The 25757-nt window shown below is 35.4% G+C and overlaps 1 protein-coding gene across 2 annotated transcripts in view; it reads left to right on the top strand.

The window, feature by feature from the left end:
• The window catches only part of KHDRBS2 (KH RNA binding domain containing, signal transduction associated 2), a 690124-nt gene that overhangs the window by 574251 nt on the left and 90116 nt on the right, over positions 1 to 25757 (top strand). The window contains exon 9 of one of the 2 annotated variants that reach the window (XM_065885300.1): positions 8244 to 8260. The exons of the other annotated variant lie outside the window; for it this stretch is intronic. Within the exon in view, the coding sequence (XP_065741372.1) occupies positions 8244 to 8260 (17 nt within the window). The remainder of the gene's footprint in view (positions 1 to 8243; positions 8261 to 25757) is intronic. 2 annotated transcript variants of the gene reach the window in all.

The raw sequence follows: 25757 nt of genomic DNA, 5'->3' as shown, positions 1-25757 counted from the left end.
ATTCTTTTGATCGTATTATCAAAAGTGGAATTGCTGGATTGTATGGTAATTCTATTTTTATTTTTTACATCTTTATTGGAGTATAATTGCTTTACAATGGTGTGTTAGTTTCTGCTTTATAACAAAGTGAATCAGTTATACATATACATATGTTCCCATATCTATTCCCTCTTGCGTCTCCCTCCCTCCCATCCTCCCTATCCCACCCCTCTAGGTGGGCACAAAGCACCAAGCTGATCTCCCTGTGCTATGTAGCTGCTTCCCACTAGCTACCTATTTTACATTTGGTAGTGTATATATGTCCAAGCCACTCCCTCGCTTTGTCACAGCTTACACTTCCCCCTCTCCATATCCTCAAGTCCATTCTCTAGTAGGTCTGTGTCTTTATTCCTGTCTTACCCCTAAGTTCTTCATGACATTTTTTTCCTTAAATTCCATATATATGTGTTAGCATACAGTATTTGTCTTTCTATTTCTGTCTTAATTCACTCTGTATGACAGACTCTAGGTCCATCCACCTCATTACAAATAGCTCAATCTCGTTTCTTTTTATGGCTGGATAATATTCCATTGTATATATGTGCCACATCTTCTTTAACCATTCATCTGATTATGGAAATTTATGTTGTTTCCATCTCCTGGTTATTGTAAATAGAGCTGCAATGAACATTTTGGTACATGACTCTTTTTGAATTATGGTTTTCTCAGAGTATATGCCCAGTAGTGGGATTGCTGGGTCATGTGGTAGTTCTATTTGTAGTTTTTAAAGGAACCTCCATACTGTTCTCCATATTGGCTGTACCAATTCACATTCCAACCAGCAGTGCAAGAGTTTTCTCTTTTCTCCACACTCTCTCCAGCATTTATTGTTTGTAGATTTTTTGATAATGGCCATTCTGACTGGTGTGAGATGATATCTCATTGTAGTTTTGATTTGCATTTCTCTAATGATTAATGATGTTGAGCATTCTTTCTTGTGTTTGTTGGCAATCTGTATATCTTCTTTGGAGAAATGTCTGTTTAGGTCTTCTGCTCATTTTTGGATTGGGTTGTTTGTTTTTTTTGATATTGAGCTGCATGAGCTGCTTATAAATTTTGGAGATTAATCCTTTGTCAGTTACTTCATTTACAAATATTTTCTCCCATTCTGAGGGTTGTCTTTTGGTCTTGTTTATGGTTTCCTTTGCTGTGCAAAAGCTTTGAAGTTGCATTAAGTTCCATTTTTGTTTTTATTTCCATTTCTCTAGGAGGTGGGTCAAAAAGGATCTTGCTGTGATTTATGTCATAGAGTGTTCTGTCCATGTTTTCCTCTAAGAGTTTGATAGTTTCTGGCCTTACACTTAGGTCTTTAATCCATTTTGAACTTACATTTGTGTATGGTGTTAGGGAGTGATCTAATCTCACACTTTTACATGCACATGTCCAGTTTTCCCAGCACCACTTATTGAAGAGGCTGTCCTTTCTCCACTGTACATTCCTGCCTCCTTTATCAAAGATAAGGTGACCATATGTGCATGGGTTTATCTCTGGGCTCTCTATCCTCTTCCATTGATCTATCTTTCTGTTTTTGTCAGGCCTACTATCTTAAACATCTCCAAGCCAGCCTCCTCATGACTTGGCCCTGCCTACCATTGGTCAGCAACATGCACACAAGGCAAGGGCTGTTAACCTACCAGACTGGGCACCAGCCACTCCTAGCAGACTGCCCATAGTAGTCTGTCTGCCACAACTGAAGGACACATACAGCCCTCACATGTGGCACCCTTAGAGCATACAGTTTGGGTGACCAGAGGGGAGTGCACTGCTGGGAAGCATAGGGTGTCTCCCATAAAAGGCCTCTTCTCTAAGGTCAGAAAACATAACCAACTTACCAAACATATATAAATTAAAAAAGCCATTTAGGCAAAATGATGTCACAGAGGAATATCTTCCAAACAAAGGAAGAAGATAAAACCCCAGAAGAACTAAGTGAAGTGGAGATAGAAAAGTACCTGACATAGAGTTCAGGGTAATGATCATAAAGATGTTACAACCAACAGGACAAAAATACAAAGATCATAAGATATTACTACAAACAGTTATACACCAATAAAGTAGATAACCTAGAAGCAATGGACAGGCCTGCGTACCACACACACACAAAAATATTACAATGTCATTTTTTGCTGATCTAGAGCAAAAAAATCTTAAAATTTGTATAGCACACAGAAGACCTTGAAAAGCCAAAGCAATCTTGGGAAAGAAGAACAAAACTGGATTTACCATGCTCCCAGATTTCAGACTATACTACAAAGCAAAAGTAATCCACACAAAATGCCACTGGATCAAAGGCACATAGGTTAATGGAACAGAATTGAGAGCCAAGAAATGTATCTATACTTATTTGAGTAATTAATCTAAAACAAAGGAGGCAAGAATATACAATCATGATAAGATAGCCTCTTCAATAAATGGTGTTGGGGAAACTAGACAGCTACTTACAAAAGAATGAAACTGGAGTGCTCTCTCACACCATACACAAAAGTATACTCAGAATGGATTAAAGATTGAAAAGTAAGACCTGAAACCATGAAATTTCTAGAAGTATACATAAGCAGAAAACTCTTTCACTTCAGTATTAGTAATATTTTTTGTATGTCTCAGGCAATGGAAACAAAAGCAAAAATAAACTAATGAGACTACATCAAACTAAAAAGCGTTTGCACACTGAAGGAAACTATCAGCAAAATGAGAAGGCCACCTACTAAATTGGAGAATATATTTACAATTGATATATCCAGTAAGGGGTTAATATCCAAAATATACAAAGAACTCATACAAGTTAACATCAAAAAAAGACCTGATTAAAAATAGGCATAGGTTCTGAATAGACATATTTTTCCAAAGAAGACATACAGATGGTCAACAGGCACATGAAAAGATGCTCTCCATCTCTAATCATCAGGAAAATTCTAATCAAAAGCACAAGAGATATCATCTCACAGCTGTCAGAATGGCTATTATCAAAAATACATAAAATAACAAGTGTTGGTGAAGATGTGGAGAAAATGAACCCTCAAGCACTGTCGGTGAGAAAGTAAATTGGTGTAGCTACTGTGGAATACTGTACAAAGGTTCCTCAAAATCTTAAAAAAAAAAAAAAAAAAAAAAACCTACCATTCTGTCTATTCTTTCCACTCCTGAAAATGCTAATTTCAAAAGATATATGCACTCCTATGTTCATTGCAGCATTATTTATAATAGTCAAGATACAGAAGCAACCTAAGTGCCCATCAGTAGATGAATGCATAAAGAAAATGTTGTATAGATATACAATGAAATATTAGCCATAAACAATGAAATCTTGCCATTGCAAAAACATGGATGGACCTAAAGGATACTATGCTAAGTAAAATAAGTCAAATGGAGAAAGACAAATACAAAACAAAACAAATGAACAAACATAGGAGAAACAGTGTTACAGACACAGAGAAGCAACAGGTATTGTTAGAGGGGAGGGGGATGGGAGGAAGAAAGAAATAGGTGAGGGATATTTCAGAGATCCAACCTTCCAGTTGCAAAATAAGTGAGTCATGGGTATAAATGTACAGTGTGGAGAATATAGATAGTCAATAACTATGTAATAATTTTGTATGGTGACATATCGTAACTAGACTTATCGTTGTGGTCATTTTGAAATGTATAGAAATATTGACTCACTATGCTGTGTATCAAGAAGTAACCTAGTGTTGTAGGTCAATTATACTTCACAGACAAACAAACAAACAAACTCATAGGAGAAGCGACCAGATTTCTGGTTACCAGAGGCAAGAGGTGGCTGGATGGGGAACTTGAGGAAAGTAGTCAAAAAGTATGTCTCCAGTTAAAAGATAAATAAGTACTCAAGATGTAATGTATAAATGTGATACATGTAATTAACACTGCTGTGTGTTTTATATGAGAGTTGTTAAGAGAGCAAATGTTAAGAGTTCTCATCACGAAGAAAATTTTTTTTCTATCTATTTAATCTTGCATCTATATTTGATGATGAATGCTCACTAGACTTAATGTATTTGATGATGTATGCAAGTCAAATCATCATGCTGCACACCTTCAACTTAAAAAGTACTGTATGTCAATTATATCTCAATAACACTGGAAGAAAAACAATGCCAAGGAAACTCAAGAACACCTGTAACTTGTCACAGTACTGGACTTCCACCTCCCTCTAGTGATAGAATTTAGCAACCAACCATATAAAGATAAGCATAGCTTTGGCTTGCCAGCACCAAATTTTAAAAGAAGTTTTGCAATGTTGCAGTTTTTTGCCTTTATAAACCACTGACATTTCTCTCCTCCGTGGAAAACATTTTTGACTCCAACTTGAATTGCAGTTATCATACCCAAAATAAAATCTTATTTCTTTGCAAAAAAAAAAAAAACAGGAAAATAGCTTGCTTGATATATATATATATATATATATATATATATATATATATATATATATACACACACACACACACATTATATATAAATGTATACAGATTTATGTAAAAAAAAATGTGAGTATTGAAATTTGTTTAAAATTTTTATTGGGACCAGAGGGCAGAGAGAAGAAACAAGAAGAACTACAATCCTGCAGCCTGTGGAACAAAAACCACATTCACTGAAAGATAGACAATATGAAAAGGCAGAGGGCTATGTACCAGATGAAGGAACAAGATAAAACCCGAGAAAAACAACTAAGTGAAGTGGAGATAGGCAACCTTCCAGAAAAAGAATTCAGAATAATGATAGTGAAGATGATCCAGGACCTCAGAAAATAAATGGAGACAAAGATCGAGAAGATGTTTAGAAAAGACCTAGAAGAATTAAACAACAAACAAACACAGATGAACAATACAATAACTGAAATGAAAAATACACTAGAAGGAATCAATAGCAGAGTAACTGAGGCAGAAGAATGGATAAGTGACCTGGAAGACAGAATGGTGGAATTCACTGCTGTGGAACAGAATAAAGAAAAAGGAATGAAAAGAAATGAAGACAGCCTAAGAGACCTCTGGGACAGCATTAAGTACAACAATATTCACATTATAGGGGTCCCAGAAGGAGAAGAGAGAGAGAAAGGACCAGAGAAAATATTTGAAGAGATTATAGTTGAAAACTTCTGTAACATGGGAAAGGAAATAGCCACCCAAAGTCCAGGAAGCACAGCAAGTCCCATACAGGATAAACCCAAGGAGAAACATGCCGAGACACATAGTAATCAAATTGGCAAAAATTAAAGACAAAGAAAATTATTGAAAGCAGCAAGAGAAAAATGACAAATAACATACAAGGGAACTCCCATAAGGTTAACAGCTGATTTCTCAGTAGAAACTCTACAAACCAGAAGGGAGTGGCATGATATACTTAAAGTGATGAAAGGGAAGAACCTACAACCAAGATTACTCTACCCAGCAAGAATCTCATTCAGATTTGATAGAGAAATGAAAAGTTTTACAGACAAGCAAAAGCTAAGAGAATTCAGCACCACCAAACCAGCTCTACAACAAATGCTAAAGGAACTTCTCTAAATGGGAAACACAAGAGAAGAAAAGGATCTACAAAAACAAACCCAAAACTATTAAGAAAATGATCATAGGAACATACATATCAATAATTACCTTAAATGTGAATGTATTAAATGCTCCAAACAAAAGACACAGGCTTGCTGAATGGATGCAAAAACAAGAACCATATGTATGCTGTCTACAAGACAACCACTTCAGACCTAGGGACACATACAGACTGAAAGCGAGGGGATGAAAAAAGATATTCAATGCAAATGGAAATTTAAAAAAAGCTGGAGTAGCTATACTCAAATCAGATAAAATAGACTTTAAAATAAAAAATGTTACAAGAGACAAGGAAGATACTACATAATGATCAAGGGATCAATTGAAGAAGAAGATATAAAAATTATAAATATATATGCACCCAACATAGGAGCACCTCAATACATAAGGCAACTGCTAACAGCTATAAAAGAGGAAATCGACTGTAACACAATAATAGTGGGGGACTTTAACACCTCACTTACACCAATGGACAGATCACCCAAAATGAAAATAAACAAGGAAACAGAAGCTTTAAATGACATAATAGACCAGATATATTTAATCAATATTTATAGGACATTCCATCCAAAAACCGCAGATTACACTTTCTTCTCAAGTGCGCACGGAACATTCTCCAGGATAGATCACATCTTGGGTCACACATCAAGCCTCAGTAAATTTAAGATAATTGAAATCATATCAAACATCTTTTCTGACCACAACGCTATATTAGAAATGAATTACAGGGAAAAAAACATAAAAAACACAAACAAATGGATGTTAAACAATACATCACTAAATAAGCAAGAGATCACTTAAGAAATCAGAGGAAATCAAAAAATACCTAGAGACAAATGACAATGAAAACACAACGATCAAAAACCTATGGGATGCATCAAAAGCAGTTCTAAGAGGGAAGTTTATAGCTATACAAGCCTACCTCAAGAAGCAAGAAAAATCTCAAGTAAACGATCTAACCTTACACCTAAAGGAACTAGAGAAGAAGAACAAACAAAACCCAAAGTTAGCAGAAGGAAAGAAATCATAAAGATCAGAGAAGAAATAAATGAAATAGAAACAAGGAAAACAATAGCAAAGATCAATAAAACTACAAGCTGGTTCTTTGAGAAGATAAACAAAATTGATAAACCATGAGCCAGACTCACCAAGAAAAAGAGGGAGAGAACTCAAATCAATAAAATTAGAAATGAAAAAGGAGAAATTACAACAGACACTGCAGAAATACAAAGCATCCTAAGAGACTACCACAAGCAACTCTATTCCAATAAAATGGACAACCTTGAAGAAATAGAAAAATTCTTAGAAAGGTATAACCTTCCAAGACTGAACCAGGAAGAAATAGAAAATATGAACAGACCAATCACAAGTAATGAAATTGAAACTGTGATTAAAAATCTTCCAACGAACAAAAGTCCAGGACCAGATGGCTTCACAGGTGAATTCTATCAAGCATTTAGAGAAGAGCTAAAGCCCTTCTTTCTCAAACTCTTCCAAAAAATTGCAGAGGAAGGAACACTCCCAAACACATTGTATGAGGCCACCATCACCCTGATATCAAAACCAGACAAAGATACTACAAAAAAGAAGATTACAGACCAATATCACTGATGAATATAGCTGCAAAAATCCTCAACAAAATACTAGCAAACAGAATCCAACAACACATTAAAAGGATTATGCACCATGATCAAGTGGGATTTATCCCAGGGATGCAAGGATTCTTCAATATGTGCAAATCAATCAATGTGATACACCATATTAACAAATTGAAGAATAAAAATCATATGATCATCTCAATAGATGCAGAAAAATATTTTGACAAATTTCAACACCCATTTATGATAAAAACTCTCCAGAAAGTGGGCATAAAGGGAAACTACCTCAACATAATAAAGGCAATATATGACAAACCCACAGCAAACATCATTCTCAATGGTGAAACACTGAAAGCATTTCCTCTAAGATCAGGAATGAAACAAGGATGTCCACTCTCACCACTATTATTCAACATAGTTTTGGAAGTCCTAGACACGGCAATCAGAGAAGAAAAAGAAGTAAATGAATACAAATTGGAAAAGAAGAGGTAAAATTGTCACTGTTTGCAGATGACATGATACTATACATAGATAATCCTAAAAATGCCACCAGAAAACTACTAGAGCTAATCAATGAATTTGGTAAAGTTGCAGGATACAAAATTAATGCACAGAAATCTCTTATGTTCCTATACACTAATTATGAAAAATCTGAAACAGAAATTATGGAAACACTCCCATTTACCATTGCAAGAAAAAGGGTAAAATACCTAAGAATAAACCTGCCTAGGGAAACAAAAGACCTGTATACAGAAAACTATGACACTGATGAAAGAAATTAAAGATGATACCAACAGATGGAGAGATATACTATGTTCTTGGATTGGAAGAACCAATACTGTGAAAATGACTATACTACCCAAAGCAATCTACAGATTCAATGCAATCCCTATCAAGTTACCAATGGCATTTTTTATGGAACTAGAACAAATCATCTAAAAATTTGTATTGAGATGCAAAAGATCCCAAATTGCCAAAGCAGTATTGAGGGGAAAAAACAGAGTTGGAGGAATCAGACTCCCTGCCTTCAGACTATACTACATAGCTACAGTAATCAAGAGTATATGGTACTGGCACAAAAACAGAAACATAGGTCAATGGAATAAGATAGAAAGCCCAGAGATAAACCCACGCACCTATGGTCAACTAATCTATGACAAAGGAGGCAAAGATATACAATGGAGAAAAGACAGTCTCTTCAATAAGTGGTGCTGGGGAAACTGGACAGATACATTTAAAAGAATGAAATTAGAACACTCCCTAACACAATACACAAAAATAAACTCAAAATGGATTAGAGACCTAAATGTAAGACAGGACACTATAAAACTATTAGAGGAAAATATAGGAAGAACACTCTTTGACATAAATCACAGCAAGATCTTTTTTGATCCACCTTCTAGAGTAATGGAAATAAAAACAAAAATAAACAAATGGGGCCTAATGGAACTTCAAAGCTTTTGCACAGCAAAGGAAACCATAAACAAGACCAAAAGACAACCCTCATAATGGGAGAAAATATCCTCAAACGAATCAACAGACAAAGGATTAATCTCCAAAATATATAAACAGCTCATGCATCTCAATATGAAAGAAACAAACAACCCAATCCAAAAATGGATTACCTAAATAGACAAAATACCTAAATAGACATTTCTCCAAAGAATACATACAGATGGCCAAGAAGCATATGAAAAAGTGCTCAGCATCACTAATTATTAGAGATATGCAAATCAAAACTGCAATGTGGTATTGCCTCACACCAGTTAGAATGGGCATCATCAGAAAATGTACAAACAACAAATGCTGGAGAGGGTGTGGAGAAAAGGGAACCCTCTTGCACTGTTGGTGGGAATATAAATTGATACAGCCACTATGGAGAACGGTATGGAGGTTCCTTAGAAAACTAAAAATAGAATTGCCATATGATCCAGCAATCCCACTACTGGGCATATACCCAGAGAAAACCATAATTCAAAAAGACATATGCACCCCAATGTTCATTGCAGCACTATTTACAATAGCCAGGTATATGTGTGAGCATATGGTATTTGTTTTCAGTTTTTGACTTACTTCACTCTGTAGGGCAGACTCTAGGTCCCTCCACCTCACTACAAATAACTCAATTTCATTTATTTTTATGTTTGAGAAATATTCCATTACATATACGTGCCACATTTTCTTTATCCATTCGTCTGTCAATGAATGGATAAAGCAACTTAGGTTGCTTCCATGTTCTGGCTATTGTAAACAGAGATGCAATGAGCATTGTGGTACAAAACTCTTTTTGAATTACAGTTTTCTCAGGGTATATACCCAGTAGTGGGATTGCTGGGTCTTGTGGTGGTTCTAGTTTTAGTTTTTTAAGGAACCTTGCAAGAGGTTCTTTTAGCATCTTTAGGATTCTCTATGTATAGTATCCTGTCATCTGCAAACAGTGAAAGCTTTACTTCTTCATTTCTGATTTGGATTCCTTTTATTTCTTTTTCTTCTCTGATTGCTGTGGCTAAAACTTCAAAAACTATGTTGAATAATATTGGTGAGAGTGGACAAACTTGTGTTTTTCCTGATATTAGAGGAAATGGTTTCAGCTTTTCACCATTGAGAATGATGTTGGCAGTGGGTTTGTCATATATGACTTTTATTATGTTGAGGTAGGTTCCCTCTATGCCTACTTTTGGAGGGTTTTTTTTTTTATCATAAATTGGTGTTGAATTTTGTCAAAAGCTTTTTCTGCATCTATTGAGATGATCATATGGTTTTTATCTTTCAATTTGTTAATGTGGTCTATCACATTGATTGATTTACGAATATTGAAGAATCCTTGCATATGTGAGATAAATCCCACTTGGTCATGGTGTATGATCCTTTTAATGTGCTGTTGGATTCTGTTTGCAAATATTTTTTTTAGGATTTTTGCAGCTATGTTCATCAGTGATATTGGCCTCTAGTTGTCTTTTGTTGTGACATCTCTGTCTGGTTTTGGTATAAGTGTGATGGGGGCCTCGTAGAATGAGTTTGGGAGTGTTCCTCCCTCTGCTGTATTTTGGAAGAGTTTGAGAAGGATAGGTGTTAACCCCTCTCTAAATGTTTGATAGAATTCGGCAGTGAAGCCATCTGGTCCTGAGCTTTTTTTGTTGGAAGATTTTTAATCATAGTTTCATTTTCCATGCTTGTGATTGGTCTGTTTATATTTTCGATTTCTTTCTGGTTCTGTCTCAGAAGGTTGTGCTTTTCTAACAATTTGTCCACTTCTTCCAGATTGTGCATTTTATTGGCGTATCATTGCTTGTAGTAATCTCTCATGATCCTTTGTATTTATGCAGTGTCAGTTGTTACTTCTCCTTTTTCATTTCTATTTCTATTGATTTGAGTCTTCTCCCTTTTTTTCTTGATGAGTCTGGCTAATGGTTTATCAATTTTGTTTATCTTCTGAAAGATCCAGCTTTTAGTTCTATTGATCTTTGCTATTGTTTCCTTCATTTCTGTTTCATTTATTTCCGATCTGCTCTTTATGATTTCTTTCCTTCTGCTAACTTCTGGATTTTATTGTTCTTCTTTCTCTAATTGCTCCAGATGTAAGGTTAGGTTGTTTATTTGAGATGTTTCTTGTTTCTTGAGGGAGGAATGTATTGCTATAAACTTCCCTCTTAGAACTGCTTTCGCTGCATCCCATAGGTTTTGGGAAGTCATGTTTTTATTGTCATTTGTTTCTAGGTAGTTTTTTACTTCCTCTGATTTCTTCAGTGCTCTCTTGGTTATTTAGTAGTGTATTGTACAGCCTCCATGTGTTTGTATTTTTTACAGATATTTTTCCTGTAATTGATATCTTATCTCATAGTGTTGTGGTCTCAAAAGATACTTGATGCAATCTCATTTTTCTTAAATTTACCAAGGCTTCATTTGTGACCCAAGATATGATATATCCTGGAGAATTTCCCATGAGCACTTGAGAAGAAAAGTTATTCTGTTGTTTTGGGTGGAATGTCCTTTAAATATCAATTAAGTCCATCTTGTTTAATGTGTCATTTAAAGTTTGTGTTTCCTTATTTATTTTCATTTTGGATGATCTGTCCATTGGTGAAAGTGGGGTGTTAAAGTCCCCTACTATGATTGTGTTACTGTCGATTTCCCCTTTTATGGCTGTTAGCATTTGCCTTATGTAGAGGTGCTTCTCTGTTGCATGCATAAATATTTACAATTATTTTATCTTCTTCTTGGATTGATTCCTTGTTCATTATGTAGTGTCATTCTTTGTGTCTTGTAATAGTCTTTATTTTAAAGTCTATTTTGTCTGATATGAGAATTGCTACTCCAGCTTTGTTTTGATTTCCATTTGCATGGAATATCTTTTTCCATCCCCTCACTTTCAGTCTGTATGTGTCTCTAGGTCTGAAGTTGGTCTCTTGTAGACAGCATATATGTGGGTCTTGTTTTTGTATCCATTCAGCCAGTCTATGTCTTTTGCTTGGAGCTTTTAATCCATTTACATTTAATATAGTTATCAATATGTATATTTCTATTACCATTTTCTTAATTGTTTTTCGTTTGTTATTGTAGATCTTTTCCTGCTCTTGTTTTTCCTGCCTAGAGAAGTTCTTTCAGCATTTGTTGTAAAGCTGGTTTGGTGCTGCTGCATTCTCTTAGCTTTTGGTTTTCTCTAAAGGTCTTAATTTCTCTGTTGAATCTGAATGAGATCCTTGCTGGGTAGAGTAATCTTGGTTGTATCTTTTTCTCTTTCATCACCTTAAATATGTCCTGTCAGTCCCTTTTGGCTTGCAGAGTTTCAGCAAGCCAAGGTTAATCAGCTGTTAATCTTATGGGGATTCCCTTGTATGTTATTTGTTGTTTTCCCTTGTTGCTTTTAATATTTTCTCTTTGTATTTAATTTTTGATAGTTTGATTAATATGTCTAGGCGTGTTTCTCCTTGGATTTATTCTCTATGGGACTCCCTGCACTTCCTGGACTTGACTATTTCCTTTCCCATATTAGGGTAGTTTTCAACTATAATCTCTTCAAATATTTCCTCAGTCCCTTTCTTTTTCTCTTCTTCTTCTGGGACCCCCTATAATTCGAATCTTGGTGTGTTTCATGTTTTCCCAGAGGTCTCTGAGACTGTCCTCAATTCTTTTCATTCTTTTTCCTTTATTCTGCTCTGCAGTAGTTATTTCCACTAGTTTATCTTCCAGTTCACTTATCCGTTCTTCTGCCTCAGTTTTTCTACTATTGATTCCTTCTAGAGGATTTTTAATTCATTTATTGTGTTGTTCATCATTGTTTGTTTGCTCTCTAGTTCTTCTAGGTCTCTATTACATGTTTATTGTATTTTCTCCACTCTATTTCCAAGATTTTGGATCATCTTTACTATCATTACTCTGAATTCTTTTTCAGGCAGACTGCCTATTTCCTCTTCATTTATTTGGTCTCATGGGTTTTTCATTGCTCCTTCATCTGCTGTATGTTTCTCTGTCTTCTCATCTTGTTCAACGTACTGTGTATGGGGTCTCCTTTTTGCAGGCTTCAAGTTCACAGTTCCCATTGTTTTTGGTGTCTGCCCCCAGTGGTAAGGTTTGTTCAGTGGGTTGTGTAGGTTTCCTGGTTGATTGGACTAGTGCCTGTGTTCTGGTGGATGAGGCTGGATCTTGTCTTTCTGGTGGACAGAACCACATCTGGTGATGTGTGTTGGGGTGTCTGTGACCTTATTATGAATTTAGGCAGTCTCTCTGTTAATTGGTGGGGTTTTGTTCCTGTGTTGCTATTTGTTTGGCATAGGGTGTCCAGCACTGTAGCTTGCTGATCATTGAGTGGAGCTGGGTCTTAGCATTGAGTTGGAAATCTCTGGGATAGCATTAGCCACTTGATATTATGTTGAACTGGGAAATAACTGGTGGTCCAATATCCTGAAGTCAGCTCTCCCACCTCAGGGGCACTGGCCTGACATTGCTGGAGGACCAAACCCTGTCAGCCACAAGGCTCAGAAGAAAAGAGAGAAAAAAAGAAAAAGAATGAAGGAAAGAAAAAAAAAAGAAAGAAAGATGGAATGTAATAAAATAAAATAGTTCTTAAAATAAAAAAAATTATTTAAAAAAATTAAGCAGTAATAAAAAAGAAAGGAGGAAGAGAGCAACTAAACAAAAAAACAAATTTATCAATGATAACAAGCACTAAAAACTATACTAAAAAAACAAACAAACAAAAAAAAAGACAGACAGGCTGAATGCTAGGACAAATGGTAAAAGCAAAGCTATACAGACAAAATCACACAAGAAGCATAGACATTCACACCCACAAAAAGAGAAAAAGAAAAAAAAAGATATATATATATCTTTCGGGAAGTCTGAAGTATTCTGCCAGTGTTCAGTAGGTGTTCTGCAGGAGCTGTTCTACATGTAGATATATTTGTGGTGAGGACGTTAATCTCCTGTCTTACTCTTCCACCATCTTGAATGTCTCCAGACCAACGTTCACACCCGGTGCCATTACTTCCCTCCTATGATTCATATTTCAATAAATCTCTGGGACTAAATATTAATGTAATTCTGGTTTAGATAACTATTTTCAAAAATTATTCCTAGCTGGGAAATCTATGCTTATTGCTAGATTTAATAACAGGTTTTGTTTTATTTTTGTTTACTGAATAAAAGAAACTTACTTGATAGAGTCATTCTAAGGTTTGTTTTCATACTTCTTTAATGAGTTTTGAGTACTTTGATTTAATTGCTTCAATGATTCCCATTTTATAATTTAAAAGAATGATGCCTGATATTATCAAGTAGTCCTTAACAGCCACTCCTAATAATTAAATGATGTATTTTCTTTCCAGTGTAGCAATTCAGTTGTTTCCATATGATTAGCAACCAAGCCCAAAATTGTATATGTAATGCCTACTCATATTGATCTCTTACACATAGTTGTACGTAAAACAAAAATGCAATTAGTTTTAGAGAATAAATACATGTTGCATTGTTTAAAAGGTGATAACAGTAAATAGAATGTAATAGTTATGTTACTTCATTTCTGCAAGAATATAAGTTTCTTAAATCAAATTCACTTGCATAAAACTATTGAGAAAAAATATATTTTTAGAGCATAGGACAGAAGTTTGAAGGCAGAGATTCGTTTTGTCTTTTCTTCTTTTGTTTTCATTTTTTGTGTCATTCAATAAATGTATAATGAGCTCTTGCTACATCCTAGATGCAATGTTAGAAACAAAAGATTTAAAGGAGCTCTCAGCCTTCTGGGGAGTCTGGCATATGTATCATCACAGTGCAGCATGGTAAGTGTCATGCTGGGGAGCATGCATGTGTACCTGACCTCAACCAGAATGATCAGAATTTACTTGCTAATAAAAGATGATGCATATGTTGAGGTTAAAAAATGAGTAGAAATATATCAGGTTAAGAAGAGGAAGCAAAACATTCTAGGAGAAAGAGCCAGGTGTTGGAATGAATAGGAAATGAGTGATAGGAAGCAGTTGATTACAAACAAATTTATGATGATGAAGGTTGAGGATATTTATTCTCTCCAACAAAGTTATTTTTATTTTGTAGAAATTTCATTTCGCTCTCAAGTTATGTATCCAATCTTCACTCACCTGTAGTAGCATTATACATCCATATTTTTGCCATAGTGTAGAGGACAGAGTATACTTCTCCATCTTTTGACTATGGCCCTGACCATGTGACTTGCTTTGGCCAATCTGATATAGTGGAAATATAGTAAGAAAAGGCAAGCAATGTGCTTACCTCCTCTTATGCTTCTGCCATTTCCATGAGAAGAATATGGCCTGAGAAGCCCTCTGGGCCAAGGAAGATGAGACACATGTGAACACAAATCTCAGCTTGGGGTAAACCCAGCCATTCCCACCAGAGCAGCCCACATTCAGACAGCTTATGGACACTGAGTGAAACACGTGCTTATTGTTGTATCTACTGAAATTTTGTGGTGTTTATAATGCAGCAATATCTACTAATACACAATTTTGAATGCCAGTGCTGCCATGTTGGTGGTCAACACGAATATTCTGAATGGAGGAAAGAACTTTATCTGAACTTTAAATAATATCTTTTTGAGAATTTGATTTATCTAAATTTTTATAAATTATATTAAACTCTCACATAATTACCCTGACACTAAAAAAACAAAGGTTCTAGTGCAGAAAGCTTATATTGGGGCTCTTCAGAAATGAAATTTCATAGTATATAACAGAATAAAACTAGCAACTAAAATCAATTGTTTGATCTGAAACTCATAAGGTGAAAAATTCTGGCCTGGCCACCCAAACTGATGACAGGGGTACAAATCTGAATCCTGCCAAAACAGTGATTAACTGATGCTTTGTTTAGACATCAAGACCACTTCCTGGAAAAAACAAGCAGAGGCAGCTTGTTGCCTATACAATACCCAACCCAACTGGCCCAAATATTATCAGACAAACAGCACAACCAATAGTAGCCAGAGACTTTGATTTCCTAATATGTGATAGAGACTCTGTATTTTCAACTCTAAAAAAATTAAACAAATAAAAACAAAACAAAAAACCAGGCAAACCAACCAACCAACTAAAAAACACTTTCTAATTTCCATTCCTGGAGATACATCCTTCAATGTGCCCCTCCCAACATTGGTCCAAAATTCTTAAATTAGGCACACAGAAATTCTTAGTGCTCAGTATCATGTATGTGTTCCCTGGATAAAATTAATTTCTTTCCCTGATGTGAAAAAGTTTCCGTAGTGAGACACTAAGAGGATTTAAAGTCAGGTCATAACAGGTTCCATCTCATTGATTAAATAAAATTCTCTATTTTATAGATTAAAATGGGCAGAGGCTACATCATGCATTTAAAAACACCTCTAACATGTTGCCTCTTACTATAAGATGTACAGGGAGTAAGTGTACTGAAATGTAACCCAGGAGAGGAAATAAAGTTTGGTGAGTTTCTTCTCAATAGAATTTTATAATTGGGTTTTATCTATGAACACTAAGCAATCAGCTTTAGAGTCAGATGGACGTGGATTTAGTTCCTAGCTTGGACACATTCTAGCTGTGTAGTTTTGGACTTTGTTGCCTTAGTTTTATGATGAGTAAAATGGGAATGTACCTACATCTTGGGGTTACAGTCAAAACAAATTATGATGGTTAATGTAAAATATGATAGTTAAACAATGGGCCTGGAACATCATATCCATTGAATGTTAGTTTTTATTAGTATTAATATAAATTTTAAGTCTAACTCACTTGTCATTTGCACTGCCATTGTGTGGTTTAAAAATTAAAGCATTTTACAAACTTTTTGGTAAAATGTTGTTGTCAATTAATTACTCTTTAATTTATTTCCCAATTTAATCCATTCAAGATAAGTATTGTTTGGAAACTTCCCTGGTGGTCCAGTGGTTAAGACTCTGCGCTCCCAATGCTGAGGGCCTGGGTTCGATTCCTGGTCAGGGAACTAGATCCCTCATGCATGCTGCAACTAAGAGTCTGCATGCCACAGCTAAAGATCCCATGTGCTGCAACTAAGACCTGAACCAGTGCAGCCAAATATGTAATAAATAAATAAATATTTTTTAAAGTATTGTTTGCCACTATCTTCTACAGATTACCCTGTTTTTTTCTTCTTATGATGCTAGTTAAAATTGTCTCATCTAAAAATCAGCACTTTTAATTCAGATGTTCCCATACTGTCTTCATCCTTATAGTATTGCTACATTTATTTTATTTTATTTTATAAATTTGTGTTTTATTTATTTATTTTTGGCTGCATTGGGGCTTCGTTGCTGTGTGGGGTCTATTCTTTGTTGTAGTGCATGGGCTTCTCATTGAGGTGGCTTCTCGTTGCAGAGAACGGGCTCTAGGCAGGTGGGCTTCAGTAGTTGTGGCACACTGGTTCAGTAGTTGTGGCTCACGGGCTCTAGAGCACAGGCTCAGTAGCTGTGGCACACAGGCTTAGCTGCTCCATGGTATGTGGGATCTTCCTGGATTGAAGGAAGATTGTGGATTGTTCAATCCCACAAGGATTGAACCCGTGTCCCTGCATTGGCAGGCAGATTATTAACCACTGGGCCACCAGGGAAGTCCCTATTGCTACATATTTATTAAGATAAATTTCTAGCTTTTACTATTATATTATGCCACACCATAGTCTAACTTTTATGGTCCCCATGGAGGAGAGTTCTGAGTTGGGGGATTTTAGATATTAGTGAGATATTAGTGGGTGGGGTGCTAGAAGGTGAACTCAAGAAAGATTATATAAATATTTTTCATGTCATTAAATAAAATATTCTCAATTAACACAACATTGTAAATCAACTATACTTCAATAAAAATAAATTAAAAAGAATTCTCATATTACATTTATATATTTAAATTAGTGTTGTTAAATAGAGGAATTTGCTCTACTCTTGTTGATGGATGGGTAGATATTTTTAGATACTGAAGTTGTGCTTGAGAATATGTCTACAATATCCCAACTGCCAAGTAAACTAAGCACCCCCTTTCTCCTTCTTAAAACGGTTAGAACCTGGAGCACATGTGGTCAATGAGCTTAACAGGGGGAATGGAAACATCAATGTGGAAATGAATCTGATACTAATAGGAGTTAGTCAGGAAATGAGTGGTAGATTGTTGGTGAGCAGAGCACTGGGTAGTGCAGTTACAAAAATAGGTGGAACCAAATTTCTAAGGGTCCAAAATCAAGGCAGAAGGTTTGGGCTTCCAGTCAATAGCCAATCTTTCTGACATCTTGTCCTTTAAACTGATTGAACAAAGAGATCAAAAATATAATCTAATGCCTCTTGACATGAGGGGGTGGAGTGTTTCATTTAGGACTGACAGTGGAGTGAAGGAACGCACAGAAAAGCAACTTGTCGCAGGTAGGTTTGTGTCTCAGCAAAGAGGAGTCGCCAGTGCTGTGTCTGACTTTAGAAAACTGTCCTTTAGAGATATGACACCTCCATCCATAGAATCTGGCTTTTCTTGTTTTATTTTTAGCTGCCCATTTTATTTTATAATATTCTCTTCTGTAAGTCATATTCACTCTGTTTGGAGAGACATACTTGAATTCACTGTCAGATTACCCAGCTGTGTGGTCTGGGGTAAATTATCACCACCTTTCTAAATTTCTTCAGCTGTAATTTGAGGGAAGAAATAACTTGTTTCCTCAAGTTATGATAGGACGTTACACATGAGATGAAGGATGAGAAACCACCTCGCATTGTCCCAGGCACAATAGGCAGTACCAATTTGACCCAGCTGCCTTAGTGCCAGGCCCTGTGTCTATGAAGTTAAAGAAATCCTCAAAAATCTGACTTTTGGAGCCAGTGTTAATATATTCAATACGTTAATAGTTGCTCATTGTCTCAAAGACATACACTGGTAAATGACTTGTATTAAACAATATGGCAGTTGATATAAAATTTAAATACAATCTTTCTTTTTATAGCTGTGTGTTATTATATTTCATTCCCTTAACATAAGAAAGTTGAAATCTCAGAAAGATACCAAATATATGTTGTGATGCTCTTTCCCAAATTAAAGAGGGTATTTCCTTTGAGGTCTCTATCACCAGAGAGCATAGACATCCTAGGTAATTTCTTTTCCTCTGCACATGTATCTCTCTGGATACTTTCATTGTGTGTCACTTTATAATTCCACTCTGTTCTTTCCCAGTTGAGTAAGTAATAGAATAAACTTTAAAAAATATTTTCCCATGGTTTCTCAGCATTCTCTGCCTCAGTGTTTATTTGCAAAATAAGCAAAACAACTTCACTACTCTCTTTCTGTGTTGTCAACAGCTTCTAACCCACCTTTGTCAGTGGGTTAACAGTGCAGCATGACAAAATACACTCTTCCTCCCTTTATTCAGGTCCTCTTCTAAAAATAAAGCTAGAAATTTATATTTTATCAAACCCAGTATAGTTTTTAAATAATAAATATTTTATTTCAATCTAAAATGAAACATATCAAACTATAAAAATGGTTACATATAGCATGCCCTTTATATGAGCATTTATCTTTGTTATAAATAAAAACCACCAAAGACTGAAGAAAGGAGAGTTTCAGCAATATGACTCTTTCACTTGCAGAGGAGAATGAAACATATAAACTTTGAATTAAAAATAAATTAGATTCCTTCTAATTTATCTTTAGTTCAGTCAAATTTTAAAACTAATGAGTTCACCATTTTAAATTCTCTGTACTCTTGTTGACCACTGAGAAATAACTTTTTTAATTTAAAAAAGTTAAATTACAAACTTTAATAAAGTTAAGTTACTCTTTTTATTAATTACATTTAATCTAGTTTTTTGAAAATTAAGTTTAATGTAGGTTTTAAGTTTTTGAAATTTTTTAAGCAAAGCAAGGCACACCTGGAGTATGATGTAGAAGTATGAACAAAAAGATAGTCTCTATCCACCCAGTTGTGCATAGAAATTCTAATCTGCACTTATCTTGGAAGGATAATCATAAAATGGTGTAAGGTTTCCACCTAAATCTAAAAAGTAGTGAGTGAGGTTCCCCCACCAAAATACAATGTATCACCATTTGGCAAAATGGAAACATGTTACAACCAAAATTCAAACAGTTAATCTGCCTTTAAAGTCATAGTTTTCTAGTGCATCATGCTAATCTTCCAAACTTTTTGTAACCTGCATGTGCGATGATAGTTCCATTTAAATATGCATTTATTTCATAGAATTTCCATCAGCAGGTTGAAAGACTCTGTGCTAGGTGATCTTTATTTGACACTTATAAGTGTTAGTCTTCAGACAAATAGTTCCAAATACCTTAATGTAATGATTTGAAATATTGTTTTTTAGGTATTCAGGGACACTTATATATACTATTTAGTTGGAATATACAAAATCTTACAGATTAAAATGAACCATTAGAATTTAATAAGCTGGTATCACCAGCATATTATTATTATAATAGAAACATAAACAAATACTGTTGTGTCAGTGGCACAAAAGTCAAATAGGTGTTTATAGGAATTGCTAAGCAGACATGTACTTGTTTTCTAAAATATGTAACAGTCAAAATGTCAGTTAAATTCAAACCTAACCAGCCTGGTTAATCCCAAAGCAGGCCAGCCACTGTGATTGACATCTTTCTCTAATCTGCATCCTTATTGCATCATACAGACATTTCATCTTTTCACTGGACACACATTTTAAAGCTTAAAAGCAGTTTCTCTGGAAAGCCTTCCCTAAAAGACAACAGAAGTAGCTATTCTTTGACAGCATATGAAACAGGTCCACTGTAAAAATACACTTAGGAAAAATATTCGGAAAGCAAAGCTGCTGCAAATTTCATTTCTTCTGCCTTTCAACCCCATTTGTCTGAATCTCACCACCAAATTATCTTTAATATTAACAATAAATAACATATGATTCAAAACAAAAATCTTTGCTCCTCAATTATCAAAGAAAATTTAAAAACTACTCAAGCTTTTCTCCATGGCACTTCCCAAGGTGTCACTTGGTATTTGCGTTATATCTGTCAACATATTATAGATTTTTATTTTATTGTGGCAGTGCTCTGCCAAATTATTGCTTTTCCATAAATTTCCATGATTCCTTATTTCCATATGAAATAAGTTAAAACCAGGAGTGTCATAAGATAGTCCTAAAACTTATGATTTTCTATTCTGTGAGTAATGACTTTTCCTTCAGAAATCATCCTCTCCAGAGTACTGGTTTACTGGTATCAAGAACAGTTTGAGGCCTTATTCTCTGTTGTTTCCACAGTTGTTTACAAACTTTCTCTAAGGGAACAATACAAATGCTTTCAGAAAGACAAGTATAAATTTATTGAATTTCTCTCACCTATAATAACTTCAGAATATTTAAGCAGACCATGTGTAATTGAATTTTCCACTTAAAAATAATATAACATGCATTTTAAATAGCTCATCGTTTTTTTAGATGAAGTTCAACATTAGGACTTTTTAAAAATTTATGTGCATGTTGTTTTTTTTCAACTTATTTTCTGAATAAGTAAACAAGTGCAAGTGAACTGAAATCTTCTCCAGTAAATCAGATTTGCCATTTAGAGCCAGCCCAAAGCTTCAGACCTTTAAAAGAGTTTGGCCAGGTTTAAAAGACAGCATGATCTGTGTGAAGACAAAGTTAATTAAAGCTGAAATGACAATCCTTTGCACACATTCTGCTTCCTTTAGGCTGCTTGTGTTCATTTAATTTTTGTTGATTAGCCAAATCCTAACTTTATGATGCCCATTAATTTGTTGTCTGCCTGTTTATCATAACTTGAGGCTGAAGTGTGCTACTAGGGGAAATGAAAGAGCTCTTACACTTTCCAAAATAGTTTGGTGTTTTAGAAATGCTGAAGTTACTACCTTGGAGCAAGTGGCTTAGCGACTTCATCTGTACTTAGAAGGAGAGCTGGCTAACTTTTGGGGTACCTGTAAATACTAGCAGACTAAACAAAATTCTTATCTATCTTTAAAAAAAAATGAAAAAGAGAATTAGGACAGTAGGTCCATTTTAATAATATTTTTATAATATTTTAAATTATGAGTTGAAAGAAGGTAAGAATTATTATTAAAACTGCTTTTTTTGTGATGTATTTAGAAAAGTGTTTTTAAGAAGCACATAACGGATGGAGTTACACACAAAAAATGGATATAGCAGTGTGGGAGTATGAGTCTTTTGGGGTAGCAGTGCTAGCTGTGTTGGTTATATCATCATCATAGCTATAAACATTGATGACCTGCATATACAGCAGATATTTAGTTAAGAAAGTTGTGTTTTCCATTTGAACATGAAATAGTGACTATTCTCTTATGCTTTTTCCTTTGAATTCTTTGAAAGCATTTGAATCCTTTGCTCAAACTATTTATATGCAAAATTATTGTTTTCATTAATATTTTAGAAAGTTGCTGAGGGTACTCTATTACCCACAAACACAGTCTTCATCTTAGCCACACAACAGTCATTTATTTACAGCCAGTATTATTATATCCATTTTATAGATGGATGTAAACCATCCACCACAGGCTGATTAAGTAATTTTCTTAAAGTCAAACACAGAACTGCATTTTATGTTGGACTCTAAGTAGTATTAGAAAGGACCTTGTGGGCTATATCTGCCATAGTTATAAAATGAGGCTAAGGGGTGAGGGAAGCTAAATTTCCATCTTTGTAATTTATGGAAACATGTACAACATTCAACAAATCTCAATTTGGAGCTTTGTTTAGCTGTTCAAAAGTCAGCAAATATTAAATAAATACTTAATATATACAAAACACTGTGTTAACAATGAGGGGCAGAGATTAAGATGAAAACCCACAAAGAATCTACCTGTCAAGACTCACGATCTTGTGAAAGAGAGAGATACAAGATTGCCCTTACAAGCAGAATGTAGTTCAGATAGCACATGTTCGTGGCCAGCTGGAGTGCACATGAACTGCATTTACTCTTTCATCCAAAACAACAAAAATCACACAAAATATATGAAAAACAGTTTCGTGACACTGGACATTAAGGAGTGAAGGACAGTGATCTTTGAGAAATAGGGAAAAAAATAAGCTGAGTCCTGACTTGCCCCAGTTCACAGCCTCGAGAGTGTTTCCAGGCTGTGACATGGTGAGAAGGGACTCAGGGGAACTCAGAAAACTCCCTGAACTGAGAAGACAGAGCTGAAAGTCTGGAGGGACCAAGGCAGCCAGAGATTGTAGTAGTACTGGACAGGAGAGAGATACACAGAGAATTCTAGAATCTGCAGCATATTTATTAGCATGTATATGTGAAGAAAAATACCTCAGTTTGGGAAGAAGATCACCACCTAAAAGCAGCAGTGATTGGGAATTCCCTGGCAGTCCAGTGGTTCAGACTCCATGCTTTCACTGCTGAGGTCCTGGGTTTGTGTTCAACCTCTGGTCGGGGAACTAAGATCCCGCATGGCGTGCAAATGTGGCCAAAAAAAAAAAAAAAGGATCAGTGGTAATAGTGCCAACATTGAAGCAGGACAAGAATAGTGCCTGTTCCCAATTTGCATACTGGAAAACATCATTTATTATTCATGGGACATTGAGTAGAGTACCTGCAAAGATCTTACTTAGTAATGTGGAATAATGAGCCCTACGATGCGCACTTCTCTGGTCCCACCTAACAAATACTAGAAGCAAGAGGAAAGAAAAAGAAATGTTTTTAATATAGTTAAAATCCCAGAACAAAGCTCTAGAGTATTTATATAAAACCAAAAATACATAATATCTAAAAATGTGAAATTCACAATGCATGGCATCCAATCAAAATACCAGGTATGCAAAGAAGTAGGAAAACATGACACGTAATAAAAGAGAATAACTAATCAAAACTTACCCATAATTGACACGTTAGAATTGTAAATAAGGACACTAAAACAATTGTTATAACTAAATTATAGTTGTTTAAAACGTAAGGTGGAGACATGAAAGATGCAAGAAAAGACATAAATCAAACTTCTAGATATGATAATTACAAAATGTAAGATGAAAAACTGTATGGGATTATTAACAACAGGTGAGACATTGAAGAAAAGAGTCTTCCAATGATCAGTTACAAAGATTTGTAAAAACCGTGAGCAATGTCCTGTGGAAGGTAGTTTGTAGATTTGGTGTTTTCAAACAATAGGACTTCATTCTTTCAGAGTTCTAGAGACCAGAAGTCTGCAGGGTTTCATTTCCTCTAGAAACTCTGGGGGGGAAATCTTTCTTTGCTTATTCCAGATTCTGGTGGCACCAGCATTCCTCAGTCTGTGACTGCATCACTCCAGTCTCTGCATCCTTGCTCACATCATACTCTGCTTTGTGTGTGTGTGTTTGTGATTTTCTTCTGTCTCTATCAAGCACTTGTGATGGTATTTAGGGTCCACTCAGGTAATGAAGGACAATCTCCTGATCTCAAAGATACTTAATTACTTCTGCAAAGTCCTCTTTCCAAATGAAGGAACATGTACAGATTCCTGGGATTAGGACATGGACATCTCTCTGGGCATTAGCAGCCTACCACACAATTTTACAACATGTTAAGTGTAGGGCTAGATCACAGACTGGAAGCCTTTCTGCATGTCTGCTCTATCACTATCCTCCCTCCTGTCTCCATAATTTCTTCTCTTTCCATATAACCCTGGGGAAGAAAATAAAAGTCCCAACACTACACACATATAAGCAAAAATCCACAATTTGTTTAGCATGACCATTATTGACTGTGGGACTGACCATGAGTTACAATTTTTTCTCTGCTTAAAGATGTTTATATCCATTTTACTGGACAGTTTTACCTGTCTAAAATATCACCCTCTTCTTTCTGAGAAGTGCTCATGTAGTTTGTGGGGTATCAAATCATTCAAGTCATGACCACTTACTCCCTCCCCCTGCAATAATGAAAGGTACAAAGAGGACCAGGTGATGTATGCTGATCACAGTTCTTCTTTGGGAGTTTGAAAGCTGAAGCTGAGAGAGAAATTTTGTTCTCTCTTTGGTTAGCCAATTAGCTAAGTAATGTGACCATAGAGCAGCTGGTGGGTATGTTCTCTGCTGAGTGGAGATGCCTGAAAAACAGAGATGAGAAATTGAAAGAGTAGAAGCCAAGGAAGAGACAGAGAGAGACAGGGGGACAGAGTGAAGAAGAAGGACATGAATGGTGCATTTATTGCATCTTTAGGGCTGCCTCCTAACAATAAATGAAATACTCTATGTAAAGGGTTTGCACAGGTCCCAGAATATGTCACTCAAAATTAGTTTACTATACTATGACATAATGTAAAATTATATATTTGTATATTTTGGGTTGTATATGGTTATAATAGCAAAAACATTATAATTAATAACATTGTTTACCTTGTTCTTGATACAGACATATTATTACACAATTTATATGTAATGCTACTCAAGATAAAATCAGAAACATAGGAATTTGACCTTGGAAAGAACTGTAACATTTGGCAAATTGGACTCTCCATGTGACAATTTATTGCCTCTTAGTTTGTTTTTTTTTTCCTCTTTTGATCGTAAATGAGAAGAAAAGACGCAGTTACCTTTTGGTGAACAAGGAAAATATGAGAGAGGGAAATACTGAAACATTAACAGCTTAGAAAGGAGTGATAGAGCTAGAATCACAAGAGGGTTTGTCTGGGAACACTTGATTGCTTTCCAAAGAGGTGAGGTAGAGATGGTGAGCAGAATACCACTGGTGGATTAGCAAGGTGAGTGGTGTAACTGACAGTGAAGAACAGCATAAGTTCAGAAAGACAAAGCCCACGGTGTACTACATGCTAGAAGAGTCTTAATCAAGGAAGGTTAATGGAAATCCAAGCAGAAAGAGCCTGAACATGCAGACTGTGGCTTGTGCTTCTCTGTATTGACTGATTGTGTATAAGCCTCACCACCATCATTCTGCTTCTTTCATTTCTGTTAGTGTTTGTCACTGGAACAAAAGTAAGTCTTTATTCATTGACCTCAGATTTAAGGATACCACATACTTTGAAACACTGACTTTTCATCTCTGTGAGGCTTTTTTAAGTCCCTCTTTTCTTCTTCCTATATTTAAGTTACTCC

Source organism: Phocoena phocoena, chromosome 10 (assembly GCF_963924675.1).
Source record: "Phocoena phocoena chromosome 10, mPhoPho1.1, whole genome shotgun sequence".
Lineage (NCBI taxonomy): Eukaryota > Metazoa > Chordata > Mammalia > Artiodactyla > Phocoenidae > Phocoena > Phocoena phocoena.
Note: the sequence above shows the minus strand (reverse complement) of the source record. Positions and strands in the feature narration are given on the sequence as shown.